Here is a 27,223-nt window from a genome sequence, read left to right as displayed (position 1 = left end):
TGGTGGTTTCTTTCCTCCAACTCTGCCATGGAGACCTGAAAATCGGCTTTCTGCACATGGTTCTGGAAGAGATGTTGATGTTCAGATCTGCTCTCAATTTATCAGCTGCTGTCTTGATTTTCTTTGTGCTTTTTTTGCCTTTGGAGGTTCTTCTGGGTCTTCCTGGCCTTTTTTGTTGTGTACCAAGCCAGTTTATTTCAGGCGTTGCAAAGTGGCCATCACACCATTGTAGGAGATCCTCAGATTTTCTGCTATTTTTATTCCCGCGCTTTCGAATAAAAGTGGGAATATTGTGATTGTCTCCACCGTCTGTCTGTCTTACCCTGTAACTCCTCCTCCTCCACCGTTTGAAATAGGAACTTGAAACTTTGGGACATAGTAGATGTATGTATGGGGAAGTGCACAACACTTTTGGATTTTTGATATGACGCCTAGGGGCCGGGCCAGAGGAGTTGGGGTCATGGGGGTCGATTAAATTAAAAAAAAAAAAAATTGTCATAGCTTTTTAAATCAAAATTTCACCTAGCGTAAATGGGACAAAGCAGTGCACGCGGGAATATGCGATGGTGTGCCATCGACAACGTAGTTCTAGTCTTCAGTGTGCCCTTGTTCTCAGTTTGGATCTTCACATGCTGTTCTATTGAAAGTTGCTTCCTTGGCACCATTCTGAACCCACTCGTAGACTTTCAAGCAAGGGAACAAGCTGATGAAAACTAATTTCACATATTCACCAATTTGCAACTTTTATTGTGGTTTCTTTTCATTCGCATTAATATAACTAGTGTTGATTACTGCACTAATTTATTATTGTTTATTGTACAAAAATCCGCAAACTGTATCCTGCATATTTCATTTGTGTAAGTGAATGTTACAAGTCACAAAAATAAAACTTTTTCAATTTCAAAATTTATTTTATACACTAAATGGAACTGTGATGTCAAATTGACTTTCACAGTAATTTGAATTTTTTTTTTTATGTGTGTATTGTGGCGAGAACGACCACTCGGGGGGGGGGGGGGGAATTTACGTCGATTCCCACCAGACTTCCTGGAATTGGAGGCCGTCGCTTACGGATAATTCTGTGACGTGGCGGGTCGCTTAACCGACTGGACGCCAATACCTCAACTGCATGGCGTAGGGTCCTCCTGTCTAGAATCAAGTTACCTAATTAACTACGGGGGAACCACGCCCTCTGTACGCCTTACCCGAACAGGATCACTCTACCGACTATGGTAGAGTACCAACTACCTTTCCAGATCGGATGCAGCCGGGCGGAACTGCCAAGGCCGTACCGGCTAGAAGGAACGGATTATCGGGAATAAAGACCCGGATAAACTAAGATCCCAACCATGCTGGACCAATGGAGGAAAAGATAAAGATGACCTGGGAACATTTCGACAATTATTATTTACACTAAAGCGGGGAAAAGCATGTGGCACAGGAAAAAGGTTTATTGGGTGTGTTACACAGGGGAAGATGAGAGAGGTGTGGTGCGACAATTATGCAAGCAACTTATAAAAGCAGACACAGTGCAGACTTGACGTGAGATTAATAAAAGCAACAATAAAGATCTTAAACAGGCTTATCTAACGGACAGGCGCCACACACTCGGACAAAATAAACTCAATGAAAAGAAAAGGGGACCCTTTGCAGCCAGGAAGGGAGGGAGTTGAGGACACAGTTTCTGGTACCTGAGCGTTTCGGGGGGAAGGGGTGCTCCGTGGTGCGGCACCTGACAAAGGTCGTGCGGTTCGGTGTGCATTCGCACGCCGCACGTGTGGACATCGTGTCTGTAAAGGAGCTTGAGTGGAGAGAACGGAGTCCGAGGCGAGAAATTGAGCAGTCGACAGGACCAGGCAAGAGACCCGGTCGAGGTTGGGTGTGTGTGGACCAGCAGTCGGGCCGTCGAGGCAGGACGTGGTCAGAGCCAAGCAGCGGAACGCCTTCACAACGACCCCGTCAATAACTGCAACCTTCCAATCCTTCTCCCACTCCGACGAACTCCTTTTCATCCCATACCACTCCACTCTGAGGATTGCTTCGTATTTTATAGATCACGGAGCTCGGGGTGGAGCCATGGCGAAGCCGACGTCATCGTTCATCCCGATTAGACCGGGCCTTCATGCGGTCCGCCTTCCTGGGCGGGGTCTTGCCAGAGGCCGGCAAGGCACGCTCACACCACATGTCTGGGTTTGGGAAGGTGGAAGCCGAGATGGAACTGCCACAGCGAACATCTGGATTCTGACTCGGAAAACGAGTCTCTGTGTAGGCGCTCATCACGCTGTGGTAAGCGAGGCGAGGGTGCGAGTCAAGCGGGATGAAGGTACCGTGGTTCAAATAAAGGGGAAATAAAATAAAAGGGGAGAAAATGATTAACCTAACTAAAAGCCCATTGCAACGCACCCCCGTGTTTTTCACACTACACACAAGGAAGGGATCTATCTACACGTATACTAATGGAATAACTGACTTGGGACACCTGTATGTTGTATGCATACGGTTCCGAGAACCGTAGCAGTATATGTATGTAACAGAAGAAGTCGCTTACAACTAAAAGTTTTAAAAAAACTAGATCGACTGCTAATTTGAGCAAAAAAGTGAGTGGACCCGGTCTCGGGAAACGTTTCGCTGGCAACCCGGTCTAAGGATTTAGTTGTTTAGGTGAGAGCTGATTGGCTATTCCTTCCCTCCATTCTACGGTGGGTTGAATAAGTAGCTCAGAACTTTTGCCTTTGAGTGAAATCAAGTGTGCAACACTTTTAACCTTTTTTTTTTTTGTTGTTGTTAGAAATAATTGAAATAATTTATCGCATCACAAGGGTTGGGTACTTTAGTGAGTACCTATGTGCATACTTCTAACTTCCCACAAAAGTGAAAATAACCAAAACATTGATGTTCAGTTCTGTATATTGTTCCAATGAATGACTATCCATTCTGCTGCAGGTTGCCTTGCTGATGATCGTATAGTTTTCTGGACACAAATGTTTTCCAATTATTTCATGGAGACTGAAGATCAAGCTCAGGATGACCTTTTGTTCATTGTGCGTCGTGGACATGCTGTTGGAGAAATTTGCAATAGTTCTCAGGTACAAATTCCCTTTCTCTCTGCTTCATGTATAGTTTGAGGTTTTGTAAAACATTCAACATCGATAAGCTTTTAATAATTGTTGAAATGCCATGTCTTTCAATCGTGTTTTTGCATGAATAAATTTCCTGGAATTTAAAGTGAACAGAATTGTATGCTACGGTTTTAATGCCGTAATTCCTATTATTTTCAATTTAATGCCTGGTATTGCATCCTGAACTATAGTGTTACATGCATGGGAAGGAAGTAGGGTGGTGTGGTGTAATGAGAAATGATCCTGATTGCTTGTGTTGTTGGCTCAGCCTTGGGGGAGTGGGTTTCAGTGATTCCCATGGGATCATTTCTCATATATTTTCCTGTAAACCCCCTCTCTCCCCCCTTCCCATCCTGATTTTTTTATTTTTATTTTTTTACCTCCATGTTCTCCAATGGATAGAGGTTACATTTTCACCACTGACTTTTTTTTTTTTTTTATGTGGGCGTGATATCTCATAAAGCTGTGGACAGGTTGGGTGTGTGACAGGACAAATTAATTAGATTTTGATGGGACTCCCACATGCCCATAAGGATGTGCCATCGAGCGTGGTAGGGGACTCTGGTCAGGCCAAGTATTTGTAGATGATGAGTATAATACTACCTTGAGAAATTGCAAGTTGTCTAATTTGGTGACCATAACATAGTTATCCTCCATCAGTACCTCTATCTGAGCAACACGTCACATTTACTGCTTGTTCTGGCCTTCGATAATCTTTAAAGGACTTGTGTTCACACTTGGTATGCTGCATATTTGGTTACTGAAGAATATGAGTACATGCCTTCACCACCATTCATGGATTTCTTTGCAGCTGGCACATTTGTTGACTTTTAACTTTGATGTTCAAGAAACCCACGAGTGCTTCGCCACGCACACCTCGTATCAAGAGGCAGCAAGAGAGTGGAATTTCCGAGGTTTAGTTCTACATTACTTGCAGAGCCTAGCCGTTGCTTCGCTGGCGGACGGACCAATTTGTCATCTTGTTTGCCAAAAATTTGAGTGAGAAGGAAAGGAAGTCAAATTTACCCATGCATAGAGTCCTTTTAACCCTCACCCCCACCTCCCTCCCTATCCCCATGTCCCGCTCCCCCCACTTTCCCCCCATGCCTGGTGTTTGCTCAATGGTTAGGGTGGTGTGCTTGGGATCTGAGGATCCTGAGTTCAAATCTCACTCAGTTGTTGAATTAATACCAGGTGGGGTTGACTCTGCTTGTCATCCTTCCGAGGTCAGCAAAATGAGTGCCAGCTTGCTGGTATCATGCGTTGGAGTGGTGACCTGTCCAGGATTGTGTCGAATAGCCAAGGAGACTGCTGAGGCAGCACCAACGCTCCGCACAGTCTGGTCGCAATGGATGGATGGGTGTTTTATTATTATCATTATTACTATATCCTTGACTGAACGACACAGCCAACTTCTGAATTATCTACTAAAATGGCTGAATCATTCATGAAACTAATGGCATATAAACAAGCATGCCTCATGAAAGTTTATGTGGAGTAAACCATGGTTCATGGTTTTTGACAATATTCCATTCCTTGAAGTTTATAAATGCCCCTTGTCATTGTTGATAGTGTTATTGGTTGACTTGAGGTCCCAATAATTTGCACATATAGTTTGGTGAGGCTTCAATACTCCTCGTCCTCCTCCTCCCATTTTATTGACGACAATGCCGCTGATGTTGTGCCCCAATTACCAGTACACTGGTACTCATTTCGCCGACCTCAGAAAGATGACTGGCTGAGTCAACCCTCCGTGGTGTTAATTAAACGGCCGACAGAGGCTCAAGCCCAGGACCCTAAGGTCCCAAGCCAGCCATCTGAGCCACTAAGCCAACATCAGGCTTGTGGTTTAATACTACAATTTAGGTTGTTTTCTTTCTTTTTATTTATTATTTTGTGTTTAACCTTTTGCCAATGCCTAAAATATGTGGAACTGGTTTAGTGTCAGTTAAAAAAAAAAAAAAAATCCAAGCGTTTCCCACAAGTGTCACACTGACAAAGTTCTTGAGGAAAGCACAAATTTGTTGCTGTTGATTCAGGATAACCTATTTTATCTGGAATGGTTGTGACCAAGGGTGATCTGCAGACATGATATTTCTGGTTAATGGATGCTAATTAAAAATGGAAGTGGATTTTTGAATATGTATGTGTTATGGTTTTGGAAAACTCTCCCCAGGGGGAGAGCATACATAGACATGTACTGTAGGTGACCCAAGGATTAGTTATTTCATTAGTCTTTGTATAGATGGTCCTTGGTCCCTTGTCAAAGGGCTGTTTGGAGGGGCATGTGTTTGCTAAGCTGTTTGTCCCATGTAATGTCTCCCCCCCTCTCCTTTTGTTACTTTCAATCCACCAATAACCTCTCCTCCATCAAACATCCTTTCAAGTCAGTCCCTCCTTCACCCCATTGGTCTTACCTTCAATCCTGCGGCTGTTCGGTCATCCCTTGGTTGTGCATGGTTCCTTTCAGTGTTCCCTCCATCTGCCCATTTCTTGGTAACCCATCAGCATGCATGCTCGTGTTGCGTGGCTTGCGAGGTGTGGCGCTTCTCGCAGGCATGGTATAGTGCAAGGCAGTGTTGGTGAGTTTTCTGCGGGACGGAGAAAGCTGGGGGCTCTCATTGCGGCTTTGGGTACAAAGAGAGCGGGGTGATGGCTTTGTTGAAAGTTCCTTCAGATGTTGTGGCAATTTCCACAAGTGACGTCATGCACCTGCCCCCATAGGCTGCAGAGGGAGATTTTGTTTTGGGAGGGATCACTTTTGTGTGACAAGGGGAAGAATGCTGATGTGAAGAAGCAGAAACGCATTAAAAAAAATTACTGTACAATGTCAAGGCTCAAAAAGAACATGGTGTACAAAATAAATAAATATTATTATTTTAAACATCGTTAAAAAAATTCTGGAAGTTTAGCATGACTGAAGCATTCTCATATACCACCCTATTTAACATGTCCAAGTGAATCGGATGTAACAAATGTTGATGGTGCAGGAGATTCATCATTGACAGTAAGATTCATCAATTCTAGCTGTGAATATTTTGTATTTGGGGTATTTTTATCTTGCGAAAACATTGTTTTTGCAAGATGTGTTACCTGGTAAGTTTAAATTTTTTTTTTTTGTCTGTAATCATTGGATTTTTCACCTTTTATATCACTCTGTAGAGCACAATTCTCATCGGAAACTCTTGTGGGTACATATATCGTAGTATTATTACAATACCCTTCAGCACACATAAAGGTCAAGGTCACTTTGCGGGAAATCATGGAGGTCGCCGAAACCCTTATTTTTTGAGTAATTTCAATCGAATCATCTCCAAACTTTATGGGAATGTAGTACATGGTCTGGCGCTCAGCTGATTAGTTTTTGGTGGCGATTGGCCTTTACCTTCAAGGTTAGCACCTGAGGTCAAACATATTTGACCCCAAGGTCAAATTTTCAAGTTTTAGGAACCATATCGTGTCATACCTCAAATTGAACACCTCGATGAGTGCTTTCTCTATGTCAAGCTTGAGACATTATGACGTCATTTGGTGACGTTATCAGGCAAACGCATATTTTTCATGGTTACTCTGTAGAACGATTCTCCTCGGAATCTCTCGTAGGCAGATATTCCTCAAGGAGTCGCTCCTGGTGGATATCAGCTCTGTTCACCTCAGTGTGACCTTAAACAAGTCACACGTGGTCACCTTTTGGCAAGATACGGGTCACCCTGCGGGTGACATTGGTTTATATTTTTCTTTGCTTCGTTCATTGGTCTGAAACCTCAAGTTAATTGAATAAACTTAAAGTATTCTGCAAACATGGTTTGCTTTTAAGGAGAGTAACTGGTGGTGATGTACCGGGTTGGCAGCGAAGCCTGGCCCGGCTCGTTTCCGATCCAATTTTTCAGTTTGGACCATTCTAAAAACCCAATAAAATGTCCTATTTTTGTTATTACTTGCTAATACACCTCTTGCTTTGCTGAAGGGGGTAGGAGAGGAGAGGAGAGGATGGAGGGAGTGGGGGTGGGGGAAAGAGTGAGTGAGGGAGAGGGGTGGGAGAGATCGATGCCTCACCAAATGTTGCTATGCATTTTAGGAGGGGGGGGAGAGACAGATAGACAGACAGACAATGTGGGGGTTGGGGAGAGATAGAACGGTGATGGGTGGAGGTAGGGTTAGCAAAGAGAATGTTGTGACGCTTAAAGACCGAACACACGCAAAAGAAATGCTCATGTCAGAACAGCTGCACACACGACAACATAATTTGTAAAGTAATCCGCTGGCACATCTGCAAAAATTTTTATATCCCAATTCCAGAAAATTTGTGGGACTGAACCAAAAGCAATCGCTGAAAACATGGGAGTTCCGCTCGCGTATGACCTAATGATCCCATCGGGCATGAAGATCGAAAACAAAGCATTGTGACCAGATATACATCGGTACAAAAAAAGAGAGAAGGCATTGCTTGTTGAGGTGTTGATACCAGTGATTTTGGACGAAACAATGCAGAAATCAAGAAAATGAGAATGAAGTGAGAAGATCCTGGAAGTTTAAGAATGCCAAAGTTGTACTAGTGATAGCTGGAGATATGGGAATGATGACAGAACCTCACAGAGGTATTAGAAACCATCCCTGGGAATATTATTACAAACAAACTACATTAGGAAGCTGTCTGGGGCTCGGTGACGAACTTGAAGAGAGCCCTCGACACAAAACTTTGAGAACAGAAAACTTCACAGCTTGGTCCATGAATCGTGACCCCTTACCGAAATAAAGGTGGATACTTTGACCCTGCCCTGGGAGGACTCAATTCCATATTCTGAAACCCACATACATATATATATATATATATATATATATATATATATATATATATATATATATATATATATATATATATATATATATACCAATCAATGGGCAGAGAAAAGGGGGGGGGAAGGGAGGCCCTCTGGGTTGGAAAGGGGTGAGGTAGGCTGGCAGCTGTGATGCCCAGTTTATTATCCATCCAAGAGACGGCGTACACATTGATGAATCGCCCTGCCTGTGAAACACCGGGATGACAGTTTATATCCTGTAGCTGGGTCAGGATTAAAATCCAGGCTACACAGAGCAAGCATACGTACTTCTCGGCTTTCCTGCCATGATATGTCGATTCATTATTTAATAACTGAAAATATTTTTCCTCTTTGTGATTATCTAATTTATTTTGCCTTCCTACCTCCGGTATAGAACAGTGGTATCACCATTGAAACTTAAACGTGTGCCAAGCGGCTTCACCAAGCGAAACGGTTTAAGAAACTTAAAAAAAATAAACGTTTAATTTCTATTTGTATTTATCAATGCCAAAGTGATGAGCTGTATCATGGAAGAATGCACAAAAAGGGGAAATGTGATGGAAAATAAAATTTCACATTTTCAGTGAGCCAGTTACAGCCTGTTGCACCACAGAACAACATGTGGCTAAGAACGCATGTGAGTGACCCCTGAAGTTTGTTCAAGTCGATCGACATACAGTATTCAGTGAGAGTGCGAATATTGTAGAGCGCTCATCAAGTGGCTTAAGCACTCCAATGAAACGGTTGATTAAACGGCTGGCTTGCTTGGCATGCGACTAGCAATCACCGAACCGTCATATTAAATATACACCTCCCAGAGACGCCTGAAATGTCAAATATGTCCGAATTGGACAAATGAGCAATTTTTAGGAGTCAGAACTGCTGTTAAGTTAGATTCTGGAGCTTAAATTTAGTAATTCTGCTTGATTTAAGAGACTCTCGTGGTTATTGCATGTGTAGAAATTAAATACAGCTATGAACGCTGCCATTTCTCAGCGTTTATAAGCATTATAATGTACCCAGTGATTCATAGCTTTGATGAACAGGTATTCGATAATATGAGAGGAAAGGGAAAATAAAAAACTTTATCGTTAAGAAAACGTTGTGGCCTGTTGCAAGTCGAGGCATGGTTGAGCAGGCCAAAAAACTTGGCGGCTTCAGACCTCAGCGAGGTTACCTTGGAAACATCTTAAGACCCCGTAGAGAGCCCTGACCGAGGATGTGCCTGTTGAAGGATATAATTAAATAAGGCCATTGATTATCTTCAAAAGGGGTGTTTTAATTAACCCAAACGCCCAATTTTTCACTCTTTCACTTCCTTAGAGGTTTCTTGATATGCATGCAAAGTTTCAGGCTGCTAGGTTTTATGGTTTTGGAGTTATGGAGGTGATACACTGACACTATTATTATTGTTTTTTTTTTCAAAAGAGTCTAGAGGAAGAAAAGCAACTCCTAAAAATTTGAATGTTATTTGGATGTCCAGATAAAAGAGGTTCCACTACTATACCATGTTTTGCTTGGTAATACCTTTGTTATTGACTTGCCAGTTTTGATCTTAATGCAATGTTGAATATTTCCAGCATGGTGGAATATAAATTTTAATTTGGCCTTTCTGTGTCTGTCTTTGAAATCGTTGTATTTGCATATTTATTGGTTCAAATATGATTATACTACTTTTTCCATTAAACTACATAATGAGTTTTGCTTTATCATGCTGACATGCTCATTTTCATATTGACACAGAATGGGTGGCTTTTCTGCTGGCTTGAAGCACCTTTTATTTATTTATTTTGCAGCACACATGATTTGCAAGGAAAAACAGTGAATATTTAATCTGTCAATAAGACCCCCTATCTTTGATTTGGAGAATTATGTTACATCTGTTACAGTATGTTGGATTTCAGAAGAGATTCTGAAGTGAAGGTTGAAGAGTCTGCACAGCATGGAATAATCAAATGGCGCAATAGTTAACCTTTGGCACTTTATAATCTAAAATCATATCATGTCTGTTCCTTATGGAATCCAAAATGGCTTGGGTGACCTCCACCAAATTTTTCATTTATGCTTAGGGTACCCAGGGCTACTGGGTCAGCCCATGGGCATTAAGTAAATAACCCCCAACGAGAGTGGGGAGACTACTTGTGGTTTTTGCCTGTACACATGGAATAGTGCAAGTGCCTTAAGCACTGCTCCCTGCCTAAAGGTGCTGTCACACCTTGACGATTTAGCCAGCAATGGCAACGTATAAAAATGTATGTAAAACGTTGGCGTACGCTGAAATTTTGATGTTTTTTTTTTTAAGTTTTGGTCGTATTCATAACGTGTTGGTAATGGGCACAGAACGTTTTGTTGTCTTATAGATAACTTGTACCAACGAATGCTTAGCCTGTTGTTGGCGTTCACGACCTATGCCCAACGATAGTTTAACTTAGGCATAGCGCTCTCCACGTATCGCCGACGAACTCGTGGCGTAGCCTGTTAAAAACCTTCCGCACGCCAAATTAAATCATAACCGCCTGGGAATTAGAAGTGTCAACCACGCAGTCACACCTTGACGATTCAGCCAGCGTATGCCGACCTATGCAAAATTTGCCGAACCAAGCTGGCACACGTCGAATACGTTATGGGTAAGTTGTGTATACGTTAAGAGCACGCTGAAAAACGATGAAGTATGCTGTCATATTTCGTGGTACGTCGAGAAATTTCAAGCATGCTGAAAATTTTACGACGTACTCGCCGTATGACTCGCACGTTCCGCTACGCTGGGAATATTAGTAGGGTCATTTACAGCAATTCCGTGACCGTGGAGAGCATAGGTTCGTTTCTCAGTGGATTTGTCTTCCATGAGAGTTAAATAAAAAATTTAGCCCCCATGCCCCTCGCAAAATGCGGGCTAACTCCGTGAGAGCCCCAAATCCAAGATGGCTACTGTCGGCCATGTTGGAAATTATCTTTCCAATGGTTTGGCCTACAATGCTACACAGTATATGTATTCTGGGACTTTTGGGGTCAAGGAATTCATATTTGATGTTGGTTTGATTTGACATACTTTTGACCTTCAAATCCAAGATGGCTGCTGATTTTCAGCTGGGAAAGGTCAATTTTTAAATGTTGTCCTAGAACCTTCATAATAGGCTCTAATGAAAGCTCTTTTTATGTTGAGTTGAGGTATGGACAGTAGAACTACAAGTAAATGCACAGAGGTCATCTTGATGGTCAAAAAGGTAAACATTTGTGGTTGATGAGGAACAAACCTTTGCTCTCCATGGTCACAGAATTGCTGCAAATGACCCAACTACATGCATAAGAAGATTATTCCATTTTCCTTTCTCGTTGGTGACATGCCCACCTACAAGTTGATCGTGCAGCTCAAGATGGAGAATCAAGAACTGTTCAAGGACATCATCCTGATTATTGGTGCCTTCCACCAGCAGATGTCCTACATCTATGCTATCTATAAAAGATTCAAGGGCTCTGGCATGGCAGACATTGGTTACAGCAGGTGTAGTTGTGGAGGGGTCTGTTGACCAAGCACTACGAGGGAAGTACTACAGGCGGGGTGTGCGCTGCATCCTGCTCTGGAGAGAGGCTCTTATCCATAAACGACTGAGAGATTCTTGAGTATGAGGAACTATCAGAGGACATCAAGCAGAATCTTGATGCTCTACGCCAGCGTTTCTCAACCTTTTTACCCTTGTGGAACCCTTGAAATAATTTTCATGTCTCGGGGAACCCCTACATAAAATTTATTATATACCATTATTAATATCTAGCTCTTTTTTTTCTATTTTTATCGTAGTTCACGTGGTAAATATAATATTTTTTTCGGATACCTGGTTAAAGGAAAAAATGACCCCCTTTTTGTCAAATTTATTGGCAATGAAAAAAAAAAAACATACTGATCGTTTATGAGATCTCACACCGAGGTTTTAATTCACACACAAAAAAAAAACTTTTTAAAATAAAAAAAAACGCACCTCATGTAACTTGATCAACAAAACAAACAAATAAAGGTAAACAGAAGAACTAACCGAGACAGAGAGACAGACTTTGCGCTAGGAAGCACAGAGAAGAAAGATGGACACCGTGCATGCGTCCCGTACTTGAGTCAGTCACTCAATGATGCACGAATCCGCCGTGTACAGGACGTCCACCTACCAGTGAGGGCGGTTTCACACTGGCGCCATATAGACATCGTTAAATACATTCCCTATGGTTGTTATAATATAAGAGGTTGAAGCCTCTATTATAATAACCAAGGAGTTTCCAACAATATGCCGCACGTGTATCGTAAAATTACGAATATTAAATCAAACAACTATTCAAAAATACATTAGCCTATTTATTACTGTTTCTCGCGGAACCCCTAGCGACCTTTTGCGGAACCCTCTGGTTCCGGGGAACCCCGGTTGAGAAACACTGCTCTACGCAATGCACTCACTGAGACACAGGAGGCTACAGGAAGCTCACAGTCATCTTGAGGATGATGATGATGATGACATGAAGGAGCTGATCAACAGAGTTTATGAGAAACCTGGCACAGACATGGGCAACTTCTAGGTCTCATTCATAGAGATGTCAGACTCTCTTGTCCAAAGTATTGATGCATGTCATGCAAGAAATGGCTCTGAGTACCTATCATCAACATGTTGCCTGGACTGATGGCATATGACTATGGAGGATGGTTGCCAGATTATTGGGCGATGGATGCTCTCTTCACTCTCAGATGAGCAAATGGCCTTCTACAATCACTTCACCCAGTCCATGACAGGGCTACCCTACTCCTGCCAGCCACTGGACCTTTCGATAGAAACGACTATGAATCTGAACTCGAAGCTGAAGCAAGGATGGCTTCAGCTTTTGCAAAATGAGAAGCAACTGTTCTCAACAACAAGGAATGCAAACAATGTTGCAAGGGTGAAGGCTACTGTGAATCGGAACCTCAAATGCCAGCCTTCCCATATGAAACATGTTGAGTGTCAGCCAGCGAGGATGAAGAAGGATGAGCAGTCAGTTCACGACCTGCAGGCATGCATGAAGGATTTTGATGCTGAGCCCTTTGACATATCCTCACCTACACTGAGGTCACTACAGTCTGGCCTGGTCGCATCACTGGAGTTAGTGTATGACCCAAGACCGCACTACAAGATGGCCAAGCACAGGTTGAAACAATCCTGCAAGAGCAAGTGTTCACCAAGATGAAGCCTCTCACTGCAACCATCCACAGGAATAAGAGGAAGAATTTTGCTAGTGTACAGATCTGTGCACCATCTGGTGTGGCCAAGATGGAGAGGTCAGGGATGGCAGCCCTGGTAGAACTTGTGGAGGGATCAGGTATGATACAGCTTGTCAGCCCTTGAGGGGAGAGTGACTGAGGAGTGCCTCTCACTCTACAATGTAGATGGGTCAATGTACAAGGCTGCGAAGAGCAAGTTGTTACAACTGTTCAACCTAGACCCAGTTGCTGAGAAACCACATCAGCCTCATGGACATGGGGCTGATCTGGTGGCTAGCCACCCCCACGCCCGAGGACCGAGAGGCTAGGAAGCGGGATGGCTCAGAGTACTGCTGGAGTGACTACCTGGATAAGATCTGCGCTATTATCCTCTCACGCCATGCTGATGCATGCCTCATCATCCTCGTCAATGACAAGTATGACCTTCCCTTTAGCATCAAGGATGATGAGCATGATCAACGGGCAGCAAACACATCTCCACATCCCAAATGTTTTCCCTAAGCCCGAAGATATGTTTCCAGGAGCTGCTGAGTTCAACAAACTCATGGTCAATTCAGGAAACGAGGTCAGACTGCAAAAGCTTGTGAAGGAACAGTTGAGAAAACAAGTTGGTCGGGTGCAGAGTAGCATCATTAGTGGGGCAACTTAGCAGAACAATTGTGCATTTTGTGAGGAAAGCACCAAATTTGGTACACTAGTGGCCTATCATATTATGAACAGATTTGGATATTGGGCCGTCTCAAAATTTTTGATGGCAGTGGAAAATGGCTGCCACAGCCATCAGCGGCTGAATTTGAGATGGCCCAATATCCAAATCTGTTGATAATATGTTTGGCTACTAATGTGCCAAATTTGGTGCTTTCCTCACAAAATGCACAATTGTTATGCTATATTTAGCAAAGTTGCCCCACTACATATACTGTGAGGGTGAGATGTCAACTAACCTGAGCACTGGTGTGGCAAATGGAGACTGTCTTCAAGCATCCAGAGGCAGATACAATGCTGCTCTCGGCCTATGCCAAGCTGAGGACCAGAAACTACACTGGAGCAGTTGTACGAGACAGCGAGGACACCGACGTGTATGTCCAGGCGGCTTATGTCTCACAACAACTCCGATGTGATCTGTTGATTAAATGCAAGAATGTGTTAATCAACTGCCGTGCCATGCTTTCAGAACAGGTTGCAGATATCATCATACCTCTCCATGTCATCACTGGCAGTGATCACACATCAGGGTTCTTTGGGCATGGGAAAAAGCCAGTGTTGGAGAAGATGATCTCTGATCCTGAGGCGAGAGAGCTCCTAGGACGAGTGGGTGAGAGTCTGGAGTTGGAGGACGAAGTCAGAGCTGATATGAAGGCTTTTGTCCTCTCCAAAGTTCATGCTGAGAGTGCAGATGTTACCTGTGGGCAGGCCAGAGCTTCTAAGTGGCACAAACTGAAGAAGAAGAGTATGATCCGCCTCCCACCTGATGATGACTCGTTGGATCTCCATGTGGAGAGGACGAACTACATCACATATTGCCAGCTCCATTACAACCTGTTAGAGCATCCGTCCCCCATTGATCATGGCTGGGAAATTCTGAATGGGAAGTGCCGACCAGTGCGCCACACCCTTCCCCTTTACCCCAGCAGCTCATACCTTGTGATTGTTCAGATGAGAATAGTGAAGAGAGTACTAGCAATGATGAGAGGAGTGAGGCCGGAGAATCCACAGATTCGGATGAAGACTAGCGGTCCATTACTTACTTTGGAAAGTTGTAAATTCAGGTTAAAGACATTGTACTTCCCTAAAATAGGGGGATATTGATGTACAAATGTATTAGAATATACACATTTTGTTGGCCCACCTCCAGTAATTCAATGACCATGGAGAGCAAAGGTTTGTTCCTCATCAACCACAAATGTTTACCTTTTTGACCATCAAGATGACCTCTGTGCATTTACTTGTAGTTCTACTGTCCATACCTCAACTCAACATGAAAAGAGCTTTCATTAGAGCCTATTATGAAGGCTCTAGGACAACATTTAAAAATTGACCTTTCCCAGCTGAAAATCAGCAGCCATCTTGGATTTGAAGATCAAAAGTAGGTCAAATCATCAAACCCACATCAAATATGAATTCCTTGACCCAAAAAGTCCCAGAATACATATACTGTGTAGCATTGTAGGCCAAACCATTGGTTTGGCAAACCAAACTATAATTTCCAACATGGCCGACAGTGGCCATCTTGGATTTGGGGCTCTCACAGAGTGAGCCCGCATTTTTGCGAGGGGCATGGGGGCTAATTTTTTTATTTAACCCTCATAGAAGACAACTCCACTGAGAAACGAACCTATGCTCTCCACGGTCACGGAATTGCTGTAAATGGCCCAACTATAAGTTGTAGGCACTATATGCGATCGTTGACGCACGTCGACACAAGTTCCTTGTAAGTTACTCACAAGTCGAAACGCATCGAGGTAATGTTTAGCATACCCGAAACTTATTTTCTCTGTCAAGGCACATTTTCTTTTTTTTTCTCCTTGGCTCCGGAGAAGGCACGTGACGAAATATCTGAAGTTGTTGTTTTTTATTTTTTTATTTTTTTTTTAAGTCCTTCTCTAATTTCAAAATATATTCGGACATTTGCTTTTAAGTTTCGACGTGACAATATCCTCAAACAGAAAATATTCACAGAGGAGGAACTAAGAATAAGACATGAGCAAACTGGAGGCAATTGGACGTGACGTAACGGCACGTGACGAAATATCGGAAGTTGTTTTGTTTTTGTTTTAAACGCTGCCAATACGCCATTATACATAGCTGTAAATTAGAAACACGTTCAGTAAGTTCTGTGGTCGTCCGGAAGACGTCAATCAAATAAGTCTACATACGTCAATATGCGTTGGAGGTACGTTACACATAGGTTCAAAGCACGTTACTCATAGGTTAGAAATAAGTTTTGGGTACGCTAAGCATTACCTCGACGTGTTTCGACTTATGAGTGAGCCTGGTGTTGGCGCAGTGGTTAGGGCAGTGGCTTGGGACCCAAGAGGTCCTGAGTTCAAGCCCCGTTGGGACACTGAATTAATATTAATATATGTATGTATGTGTGTATGTGTATGTATATGTATATGTATATATATGTATATGTATATATATATATACCAAGTCGAAAACACCAGGGGGTTGACTCAGCCTGCCATCCTTCCGAGGTCGGCGAAATGAGCACCAGTTGTACTGGGCCCGGTGTATGCCCCGGTTAGAATAGGTGTACCATATCCCTGTGTGTCGTAAGAGGCGACCAGGGTTGCGTCAGGAAGGGCATCCGGCGTAAAAACCTATGCCAAATCATTATGCGGACAACAAAACGAATTTCCATACCGGATCGGTCGAGGCCCGGGTTACCAACGACCGCCACCGGTACCGGTGGTCAGCAGGGTACCAGTGGAAATTGTGCTACTGCTGGGCGAAGGAGGAGAAGGAGACTGGGAAGGCGAGTCTGGAGGCAGTGGGAGAGGGGGAAGGGTAGAAGTGTGGAGGTGAGAGTTGGAACTCTGAATGTTGGGACGATGACTGGCAAAGGGCGAGAGTTGGCTGATATGATGGAGAGAATAAAGGTGGACATACTGTGTGTACAAGAGACCAAGTGGATGGGGAGTAAGGCGAGGAGCATTGGAGGTGGTTTCAAACTGTTCCACCATGGTGTGGATGGGAGGAGAAATGGTGTCGGGGTAATCCTGAAGGAAGATTATGTCAAGAGGGTATTGGAGGTGAGGAGAGTGTCTGACCGAGTGATGAGTGTGAAGTTGGAAATTGAAGGGGTGATGATGAATGTCATCAGTGCATATGCCCCACATATGGGATGTGAGATGGAATATAAAGAAGATTTCTGGAGTATTAGATGAAGTGGTGGAGAGTGTATCCAAAGATGAAAGAGTGGTGATTGGAGCAGATTTCAATGGACATGGGGAAGGGAATAAAGAGGATGAGGAGGTGATGGGGAGGTACGGTCTCAACAAGAGAAATGTGGAAGGGCAAATGGTGGTAGAGTTTGCAAAAAGAATGAAAATGGCAGTGGTAAATACGTATTTCAAGAAGAAGGAGGAACACAGGGTGACATACAAGAGTGGAGGAAAGTGCACACAGGTGGATTACATCTTAAGTAGGAGATGCAACCTGAAAGAGATTAGTGACTGTAAGGTTGTGGCAGGGGAGAGTGTAGCTCGACAGCATCGATTGGTGGTCTGTAGGATGACTTTAGAGGTGAGGTTGAGGAAGAGAGTGAGGGCTGAACCAAGGACCAGATGGTGGAAGCTGAAGGAGGAAGACTGTTGCGTGAAATTTAGGGAGGAGGTGAAACAGGCGTTGGATGGTGGTAAAGATGGGTGGGATGATTGGGCAACGACAGCAGAAGTTGTGAGGGAGATAGCTAGGAAGGTACTTGGTGTGACATCTGGACAGAGGAAGGAAGATAAGGAGACTTGGTGGTGGAATGAGGAAGTACAGGAAAGTATAAGGAAGAAGGGGTTTGCAAAAAAGAAGTGGGATAGTCAGAGAGATGAAGAAAGTCGGCAGGAGTACAAGGAGTGGTGTCGAAAAGCAAAAAGAGAGGTGGCAAAGGCCAAGGAAAAGGCATATGACGAGCTGTATGAGAAGTTGGATACAAAAGAAGGGGAAAAGGATTTATACCGATTGGCAAGACAGAGGGACCGAGCTGGGAAGGATGTGCTGCAGGTTAGGGTGATAAAGGACGCAAATGGGAATGTGCTGACGAGCGAGGAGAGCGTTTTGAGAAGGTGGATGGAGTACTTTGAGGAGCTGATGAATGAAGAAAATGAGAGAGAGAGAAGGTTGGAAGAGGTGGAGATAGTGAATCTGGAAGTGGGGTGGATCAGTACGGATGAAGTGAGGACTGCTATGAAGAAGATGAAAAGTGGAAAGGCAGTTGGCCCAGATGGTATACCAGTGGAGGCATGGAAGTGCTTAGGAGAGATGGCAGTGGGGTTGTTAACCAGATTGTTTAATAAAGTCTTGGAAAGTGAGAGGATGCCGGAGGAGTGGAGATTAAGTGTACTGGTTCCGATTTTCAAGAACAAGGGTGATGTGCAGAGCTGTGGAAATTACAGAGGGATAAAGTTGTTAAGCCACACCATGAAGTTGTGGGAAAGAGTCGTGGAAGCTCGGTTGAGAGGAGAGGTGACGATCTGTGAGCAGAAATATGGGTTTATGCCAGGAGAGAGCACCACTGATGCGATGTTTGCTTTGAGAATGTTGATGGAGAAGTATAGGGAAGGCCAGAAAGAGTTACATTGTGTGTTTGTGGATTTAGAGAAAGCTTATGATAGGGTGCCAAGAGAGGAGTTGTGGCATTGTATGAGGAAGTCGGGAGTGGTGGAGAAGTATGTGAGGATCGTGCAGGATATGTATGAGGACAGTGTGACAGCGGTAGGAATGACAGACCGGTTTAAGGTAAAAGTGGGATTGCACCAAGGATCGACTCTGAGCCCTTTCCTGTTTGCAATGGTGATGGACAGGTTGACGGATGAGATCAGACTGGAGTCTCCATGGACTGATGTTCGCGGACGACATCATGATCTGTAGGGAGCAGGCTGAATCGAGCCTTGAGAGGTGGAGGTACGCACTGGAGAGAAGGGGAATGTTAGTCAGTAGGAGTAAGACTGAGTACATGTGCGTAAATGAGAGGGAGGGTGGTGGTATGGTGCGGTTGCAAGGAGTTGAGGTGGAGAAGGTGGATTGGTTTAAATACTTGGAATCAACTGTCCAAAGTAACGGAGAGTGTGGGAGAGAAGTGAAAAAGAGAGTGCAGGCAGGATGGAGTGGGTGGAGAAGAGTTGCAGGAGTGATTTGTGACAGAAGGGTAGCTGCAAGAGTGAAGGGGAAAGTATAGGAGACGGTAGTGAGACCAGCTATGTTGTATGGTTTGGAGGCGATGGCACTAACAAAAAGACAGGAAGCGGAGCTGGAGGTGGCAGAGTTAAAGATGCTGCGATTCTCGTTGGGAGTGATGAGGATGGATAGGATAAGAAATGAGTATATTAGAGGGACAGTGTAGGTAGGACGGTTTGGAGACAAAGTGAAAGAGGTGAGATTGAGATGGTTTGGACATGTGCACAGGAGGGAAACGGAGTATATCGGGAGAAGGATGTTGAAGATGGAGCTGCCAGGCAGGAGGAGAAGAGGAAGGCCAAAGAAGAGGTTCATGGATGCGGTGAGGGCGGACATGCGGGTGGTTGGAGTGTCAATGGAAGATGTGGAGGATAGAGCGAAATGGAGACGGTTGGTCCGCTGTGGCGACCCCTAACGGGAGCAAGCCGAAGGAGAAGGAGAAGGAGAAGGAGGAGGAGGAGGAGGAGGAAGAAGAAGAAGAAGAGGAGTTTCGACTTATGAGTAACTTTCAAATAACGTGTGTCAACGATCGCACAACGTGCCTACAACTTATGGCCAGCGTAGCGGAACGTGTGAGTCATACGCTGGCATAAGTCGTAAAATTTCAAGCATGCTAAAATTTGAGGACAACCGGAAAATACAACGATGAAAGCCAGCGTACTACGACGTATGGCAGTGTTTTTCAGCATGCTCTTAACGTATACAAAACTTACCCATAACGTATTCGACATGGGCCAGCGTTTTAGACAAATTTTTCATAAGTCTGCATACGCTGGTTAAATCGTCAAGGTGTTGCAGCACCTTAAGCAGGGTGGTATTGAGGTTGAGGAAACTTTGCCAACTCAAAGCAAATCTTCTTGTTCCTGGAGGGAGTGGGTATTGACTAGTGATTCGAATTGTTTTGATTGTGAAAGAGGGGTGGAAGGATGAGGTGTGATAGATGAAAGGCATAGAACTTTGGATACAACGTGCTGAAAGAAATAGAAATGGAGAAAGAAGCGTGTGGGGATAGTGGATAAAAACAAATTGAGGTGATTCCTGGGAGATCCACAATACACTTTTTAAAAAATAAAAATGGAGAGGGGTTGGGGGTGTGGAGTGTGTGACTTCGCGATGGAAGACAAAATGGTTCAAACGGTATTGGTGTACATTAACATTTAAGGTATTTGAGATCCGAGAAAAATGTAATGTGGTGTAGTGGTAAAAAAAATTGTGGGTAAACTATACGAATGTCAGTTGAGGCTGGGAAGCAGCCAAACTTGAAAGCAAAGCCGTCGTTGCGGGCTGCAAGGCCCAAGGTGCGCAAAGCACTGGGAGTGTGTGGGAGGGGATAGCCCCTTCTCTCTCCATCTCTGCCTCTTTGCCTCACTCTAAAGCTGTGTGGTCTTGGCTCAACACGGGTGGCAGCGGGGCATCTCGGTTGTGGGGGAACTTTGGGCCTCTTCTGCAGGATAAGTTGGCTGTCGCTATGCTGCGGGCCAGTTTGTGCAGTCCTGACTGGGGTTATTCTTCAACAATAACGCCATTATGGAAGACCAACTTGACTGGATGTTGGTGCCTCTCTCACCAGCCATGGCACTTGAGCAAAGGACTTCTGTGACTCCATGGGACTGACTCAATCTGTGAACTTTCCAACCCAGATTTCCCCAATGGAAAATCCTCCCTTCTGGACTTTGATCGATTGTGAATTTTCCTGCAAATGTCTCCTGTTCTTCCTGTCCTCCAAATAGTTCATCTGATCATATGCTTGGGATCATCTCTGGTCTGGTCAACATCTCTGGCTCTTCTCAGACAGCTGCCTCAACACCGGCGAGTCTGGCATTTCACTCGAGCAGAATGGCAGCTATGACTAGCAGCTATTTCTCTTCAGGACTGGTCTCCCACATCTATTGCCTCTGATAACTCGGCATAGGAATTCTTCCACAGAAACCTGCTCTCTCTCATGCACAGATTCATTGCATCTCATCTTCAATTGTCCTACCCTTATACCCCTCCCCCCATAGTATTGATGAATCCTGTAGTGAGGCATTTGCTCTGAAACTATTTGCCTTCTCTTCCTGGAAGGCTAATCCAACCGAATGCAATCTCAATGCTTTCCAAAAAGTTCGCAACAAGTGTCCACTCTCAGGAGAGCCAGAAAACAACATCTGTCCAACCTCAAGAATGAACTTTCAAACTTGTGTCCCTCCTCTAAAACCTGGTGGTGCCTTGTTAAGTCTGTCTCTGGTGAACGCTCCCCTTCCATCCCCTCTCTCTCTTTTCAAGGCACCACAGCCCACTCTGCTTGTGAGATGGCTGAATGTCTCAATTCTGTGTTTGCTTCCAAGTCTTGTCCCCTCAATCTTGGTACCCATCGTTCCCTGTCATACCCAACTTCTCCTTGCCTCTGTGCCTTTTGTACCTGAGAAGGTAGAGAAGGTTCTCTGACTCTGCTACTCGACTGGACGGCTTCAGCTCGCACGTTCTAAAAACCTGCTCTGCCGGTCTTGCACATCCTCTCTGCCTTTTCATCCTGTATGTATATATATATATATATATATATATATATATATATATATATATATATATATATATATATATATATATATATATATATATATATATATATATATATATATATATATATATCTCGTGAGCAAACTTTGATACATCATGGGTGATGAAGATTGTGGTTCAAGTTTTATCAGAATTGTGTGTGTAGCTTCTGAGGAAAAAATTTGGGAGATGGGGGGGGGGGGTTAAACCTGGTCCCACTTTTACCCTCGGTAGGCCCCTTAGACCCCAACTGATTTATTTTGAAAATGTTGTTATTTTTTTTAATGCTGTGAACATACTTGAGTTGCAACATACCGAATATCATTTCAGCCAAGTTTGGTCACATTCCCATCAAATGTTTCAGAGAAGAAGTTGCAAGTGTTTACTGTTCAGGTGAGTTAAAAAGATGCAAAACTGATCCCCTCAACTGCAGACCTACCAGCTTACTTCTAATCAGCAAAGTCACGGAATCCATCACAGTTGCAATGAAATCCTTCCCTTTTCTCCAACAACCTCGTCTCGTATCATCAATTCGGATTCGGACCTGGTTATCTTGGACGTGCTGCTACTACTCACCCAACATGGATGGAGGCCCTCAATGTAAGATATGAATTCAGGGCCATCTCTCTGGATGTACCTCGTTCTTGTGATAGTCTGGCCTTACTCTCCAAACTCTCTGCCTATGGCATCCAAGGACTCCACACATGGCTTACTGACTTCCTCTACTCTCGTAGCCAACATGTGGCACTCAACGGAATCCTTTCATCTCCTCTCCCTGTCAAGGCTGGAGTGCCCCAAAGTAGTGTTGTCGGCCCAGTCCTATTTATATTCCTGATCTTCATCAATGATTTCTCTGACTCACTGGAAAATCCTCTTTAACTATTTGCTGATGACTCCACCCCCTGCCATGACATCCCTCATCCTGTAGACAGACAGGCTGCAGCGTGTTCCTCTCTTCAGACCTTGAAAAAAAAAAAATCACAAGCTGGTAAAACACTTGGAATATGTCTTTCAATCCTGAGAAATCTCACTCTCTCACCATCTCTCTCTGAAAGACCATCTGGCAAACCCTCCTATCTACTTTCTTAACAATATACTTGAGTAGGTTCAGTCATTCAAACTCCTGGGTCTCACTATAAGCCAGGATCTTTCTTTGGCAAACCAAGTTGGAACATTGGCCTCGAAAGCCAGCCGATGACTGGGCGTCCTCAGGTCAGGTATGGGAGCATGTGCCAGAACAGCGCGTCGCTGCGTCCACTTTCCGCCGGTACTCCAGGGGCCTCCGTCTGGCCATCCTCCAGGCAGATGCCAGGCCCATCCCCATCTCCTTGAGATGATGGTCAACCTGCTGCAACCATGAGGCACGTGGTTGGCCCACTGGCCTCCTTCACTCATGAGACTCCCTCGCTGAGAGAATCTGGTGAGCAGGATCAGCGTCAGGAAAACGAGCCACATGTCCATAAAGCCGCAACTGACGCTCAAGGACTATGCAGGTAACAAATCTCATCCGAGTCTCTCTCAGCAACCGCTCGTTGGACACAAAATCCGACCAGCGATAGCCAAGGATTCTCCGAAGAGACCTGGTACCAAAGGAATTGAGTCTCCGTCTCAGATCCTTGGTCAGAGTCCAAGTCTCGCACCCATAGAGCAAGACTGGAAGTACCAAGGACCTGAAGACTCGGACTTTCATCCTCCCGCACAGGTACCGGCAGTGCCACACCCCATGATCCAGTGAATCCGTGACTCCACAGGCCCGACCCAGACGTCTATTGACCTCTGACTCGCAGCCAGCAGAGACATGAATATCACTGCCAAGGTAAGTGAATCTCTCCACGACCTCAACATCCTCACCACAAACAGACACAGACAGGACAGCAGCATCCAAGGTGTCACCGAAAGCGTGGATCTTAGTTTTGACCCAAGAAACCCGTAATCCCAACGGCTCCGACTCCTGATTCAGCACCTCGAGGGCCCCCAAGAGGATGTCTAAAGTCTCCGCAAAGATGACTGCATCATCTGCAAAATCAAGGTCCGAGATCTTGACATTGCCAAACGATGCACCGCAACTTGATCTCTCCGACATCCTCCCTAAAATCCAGTCCATACAAGTGCTGAAAAGTGTGGGGGCAAGTACACATCCCTGACGAACTCCAGTAACAACTGGAAATAAGTCGGAGGTGGTACCACCACACTTCACAGCACTCTCAGTACCAGAGTAGAGTTCAGACATCAGATCGATCAGATTTGGTGGCACCCCACGAAGACCAAGAATCCTCCAGAGGACATCCCGATTCACTGAATCGAACGCTTTACAGATATCAACATAGGCTGCAAGCAGCCCCTGCTGAAACTCTCGCCTGCGTTCGGTGAGGACACGAAGAGCAAAGATACGGTGAATCGTTGACCTCTTTGGTGTAAAGCCTGACTGCTCTGGACGCTGGTGCTCAAGCAGATGGTGGTGAACCCTATCAAGAATTATCCGAGCAAAGACCTTGCCCAGCACTGAGAGCAGCGTCACCCCTCGGTAGTTGTTGCAGTCTTGGCGATCACCCTTCCCTTTCCAGAGAAGGACAACAAGGCCCCTCTTCCAGTCAGTTGGGATGATGCCTGTGTTCCAGGCAGAGCACAAAACTGCATGCAACGACATGAGTGCAGCATTTCCACCAGCCTTGAGAAGTTCAGCATGGATGCCACAGATCCCTGGAGCTTTGCCCCGTTTCAACTGGTTCACCGCAGCCCGTGTTTCCACAAGCGAAGGTGGACCACAGTTGATTCGAGGGTCAGCAACAGGGATTGTAACACCCTTGATGTCCAACTCGACAGCTGGGATCAGCCTGGTACAACCGCTCAAAGTCACCGGCCCAGCGGGCCTTCACTTCGGACTCCTCTGTCAAGAGCCTACCACTCTCTGCTCGAACTGCAGTGCTCCGAGGGATGGGCTTGGATGAACGTAATGCGCGAATTCCCCTGTAAGCGGGACGAGAATCACCTGTCCACAGGTGATGCTCTACCCCCTCACAGATTCCTCGCACATAGGCCTCCTTGTCCATCCTCAGTGCACGTACAGTTTTACGCCTCAGCTCCCTGAACAGCTCAGCTCTGCCATTCAGCCTGGCCCTGCGACTCTCGTCAATGGTATCCAGTGTCCCTTGTGAGACAAAATTCTTCTTTGCCCTGCGGTGAGCTCCAAGGCATCCACCGGCAACATCAAGGACGGTGGTCTTGAAGGCGCTCCACAACTCTTCAGGACCCCCCCAAAGCACCCAGATCCCCCAAGTGTCCACTCAGCCTGTTCGCAAACTCCTCAGCTACTCTCTCATCCCTGAGCTTGGCAACATCCAGCCTAGGCTGGGATGGTACCATTCTCCAGGATTTAAGGTGCAGCTTTAGAGTTGCTCCAACAAGCCTGTCGTCAGTATTGAGGAACTGAGCACTCCGGTAGACCCTGCAGTTCTGGATCATCCTCCAACGACCGTCAATGAGGACATGGTCAATCTCCTTTGCCACACCGCCAGCATTGGAATACCAAGTCCAGCGATGAGCTTGTGGGCGCTGAAACCATGATCCAGCCACCTTAAGTCCATGACTTCTTGCAAAGTCAAGGAACTTAGTGCTATTCTGGTTCATAGTTCCTGACCCATGGGGACCAACACACACCTCATAACCGTCCCTATCAGTTCCAGTCGATGCATTGAAATCCCCCAAGACTAGAAGTGTATCTCGTCTGGGGCGCTGATCAACCACAGACTCGAGTGTGGCGTAGAATGCATCCTTCACGGTGAGATCACTCGCCTCAGTCGGAGCATAAACAGAGACCAGGGAAATGACACCAAAGGAGTGACGAATCCTTAATCTCATAATACGCTCGTTGACCGGTGTTACCTCAATTATCATTGGGGTCAGCTTATTGGACACAGCTACAGCAACTCCTTGGGTATGGTAACCATCAGAGCGACCAGACCAATAGTAGGTGTAACCACCCACCATTATCTCGCCGCAATCTGGTCTCCTAACCTCAGAGAGAGCTGCAATCCCGATTGAGCTCAGATGATAACAGAGACAGGTGATCATCCTCTCTTAGGGATAGGACATTCCAGGCACCCACCCGAAGGGACCGCCTCAGGTTAACCCAAGGAGACCGCCATCTGGTGGACGACACCTCAGCACCACTCCGACACACTCTCCCGCAATCTGACCCAGGGATGTTACCCTGTGGTTTCCCTCCTATCATCAAAGATTGGGGGTCCCGAAGGCTTTGCCCCGATCCCGTCTTCCGGTGAGCTGCCCTGCGAAGGGAAGCTGCACACGAGGTACTCCCACGGTGTGGGTTTTAGATTTTTTTTTTTGCGGAATGAAGGGTTTTACGGTGGCCGGAGTGCAAATCCTGCCACCAACCTCCTAATAAGAAGTAACCCAACTGCAGGAGGACGTCCGCAGACACAGTTGGGCACTAGATATGGATGGCCGTTGGCTCACAAGGAGCTCCTCCGCCCTTTGACAGGTTTTGTTTTTAATCCTGATGGGTGTCCATATCCAAACACCCCCCTCACCAGAAAACCTGGTGGGGGAGACGGTTTAGTCGCCGACAACCCGACCATGGAACAGGTTAGTACAGGTTTACATGGTACCTGTTGCAGGTCACAGATCGAACCTGACTGACCCTGAAGGAGGGCATCCTCCTTCGTACAAAGTCCTTCATTGGCACACCTGAGGTCCTATCCATCTACAAGGCCTTCATCCACAGCTTGATAGAATACTGCTCTCTCCTCTGGGCTGACTCCCCTGCTGCACAAGTTGCTCAGCTTGATGCTGTGAAAACCAAGGCATTCAAGATCATTGGAATCTTCCTTGCTGAAGCTGAGTCTATGGCGCTGTCTTTCTGTCCTCCCTCGTCTCTCCTTTCTGGTCTTGCACTTTCTGCTCTTTCCGTGCTTTGTCAAACCACCCCCCCCCCCAACCAGATTTCTGCAGGGCATACGCAGTCCACAATTAGCCCTCTTCTGTTGAAACGACCTAAATCCGGGATCACTGCTCACCTCCACTCATTTGTTCCTTTTTTTTTTTTCCTACATGTGGAACCAACTTCTACATCATCTTCAATGTCATTCTTAACTCCAGGTCTTCAAGACTGCTGTTCACCACCATCTCAGATCGGCCCCAATGCCAAACCATGCTCTTTTCTACTCTCGTTAACCCCACCCACTGTGTCGGAGTGGCGACCCATCCAGGACTGTACTCCTTGCCAATGAAACAGCCTCGCTTGCCCTATGCACCTTTACAGCACTAAAGGAATGGTATTATTATCAACCCCACTCAAATCGCCAGCCACCTCCTTCCAGTTCTCCAGTTTTCCCTCCTTGGAGTTTCCTTCTCCATGCATGTGTGTTTTGCATCCTATTTTTGTTTGTTACGTCCTGATCCATTCAGTGTGCTTGCTCTTCCATGAGCCTCGACTACATATGCAAATGTTTTTTAAAAAATAAATAAAAAGTCTGTGTGGTCCTGGCTTCACGTAGGCAACATCACATAGCTCTTCATGGAGATGTCTCACTGTATTACCTTGTTCACTGTCTGATAAGTTATAATAGATTTGTTCAACAAGTGTGGAGAATGTGGAAAAT

At 45.2% G+C, this 27,223-nt stretch overlaps 1 protein-coding gene across 3 annotated transcripts in view; it reads left to right on the top strand.

Annotated features, from left to right (window-relative positions):
* KIAA0930 (KIAA0930 ortholog) overlaps nt 1-27,223 on the top strand; it is a 92,455-nt gene that overhangs the window by 9,006 nt on the left and 56,226 nt on the right. For all 3 annotated transcript variants that reach the window (XM_085884272.1, XM_085884269.1, XM_085884270.1), the window contains exon 2: nt 2,944-3,086. In XM_085884272.1, the coding sequence (XP_085740398.1) occupies nt 2,944-3,086 (143 nt within the window). The remainder of the gene's footprint in view (nt 1-2,943; nt 3,087-27,223) is intronic.

This window comes from Eptatretus burgeri, chromosome 6 (assembly GCF_056783735.1).
Source record: "Eptatretus burgeri isolate ZD-2024b chromosome 6, Ebu_testis_v1, whole genome shotgun sequence".
NCBI lineage: Eukaryota > Metazoa > Chordata > Myxini > Myxiniformes > Myxinidae > Eptatretus > Eptatretus burgeri.
Note: the sequence above shows the minus strand (reverse complement) of the source record. Positions and strands in the feature narration are given on the sequence as shown.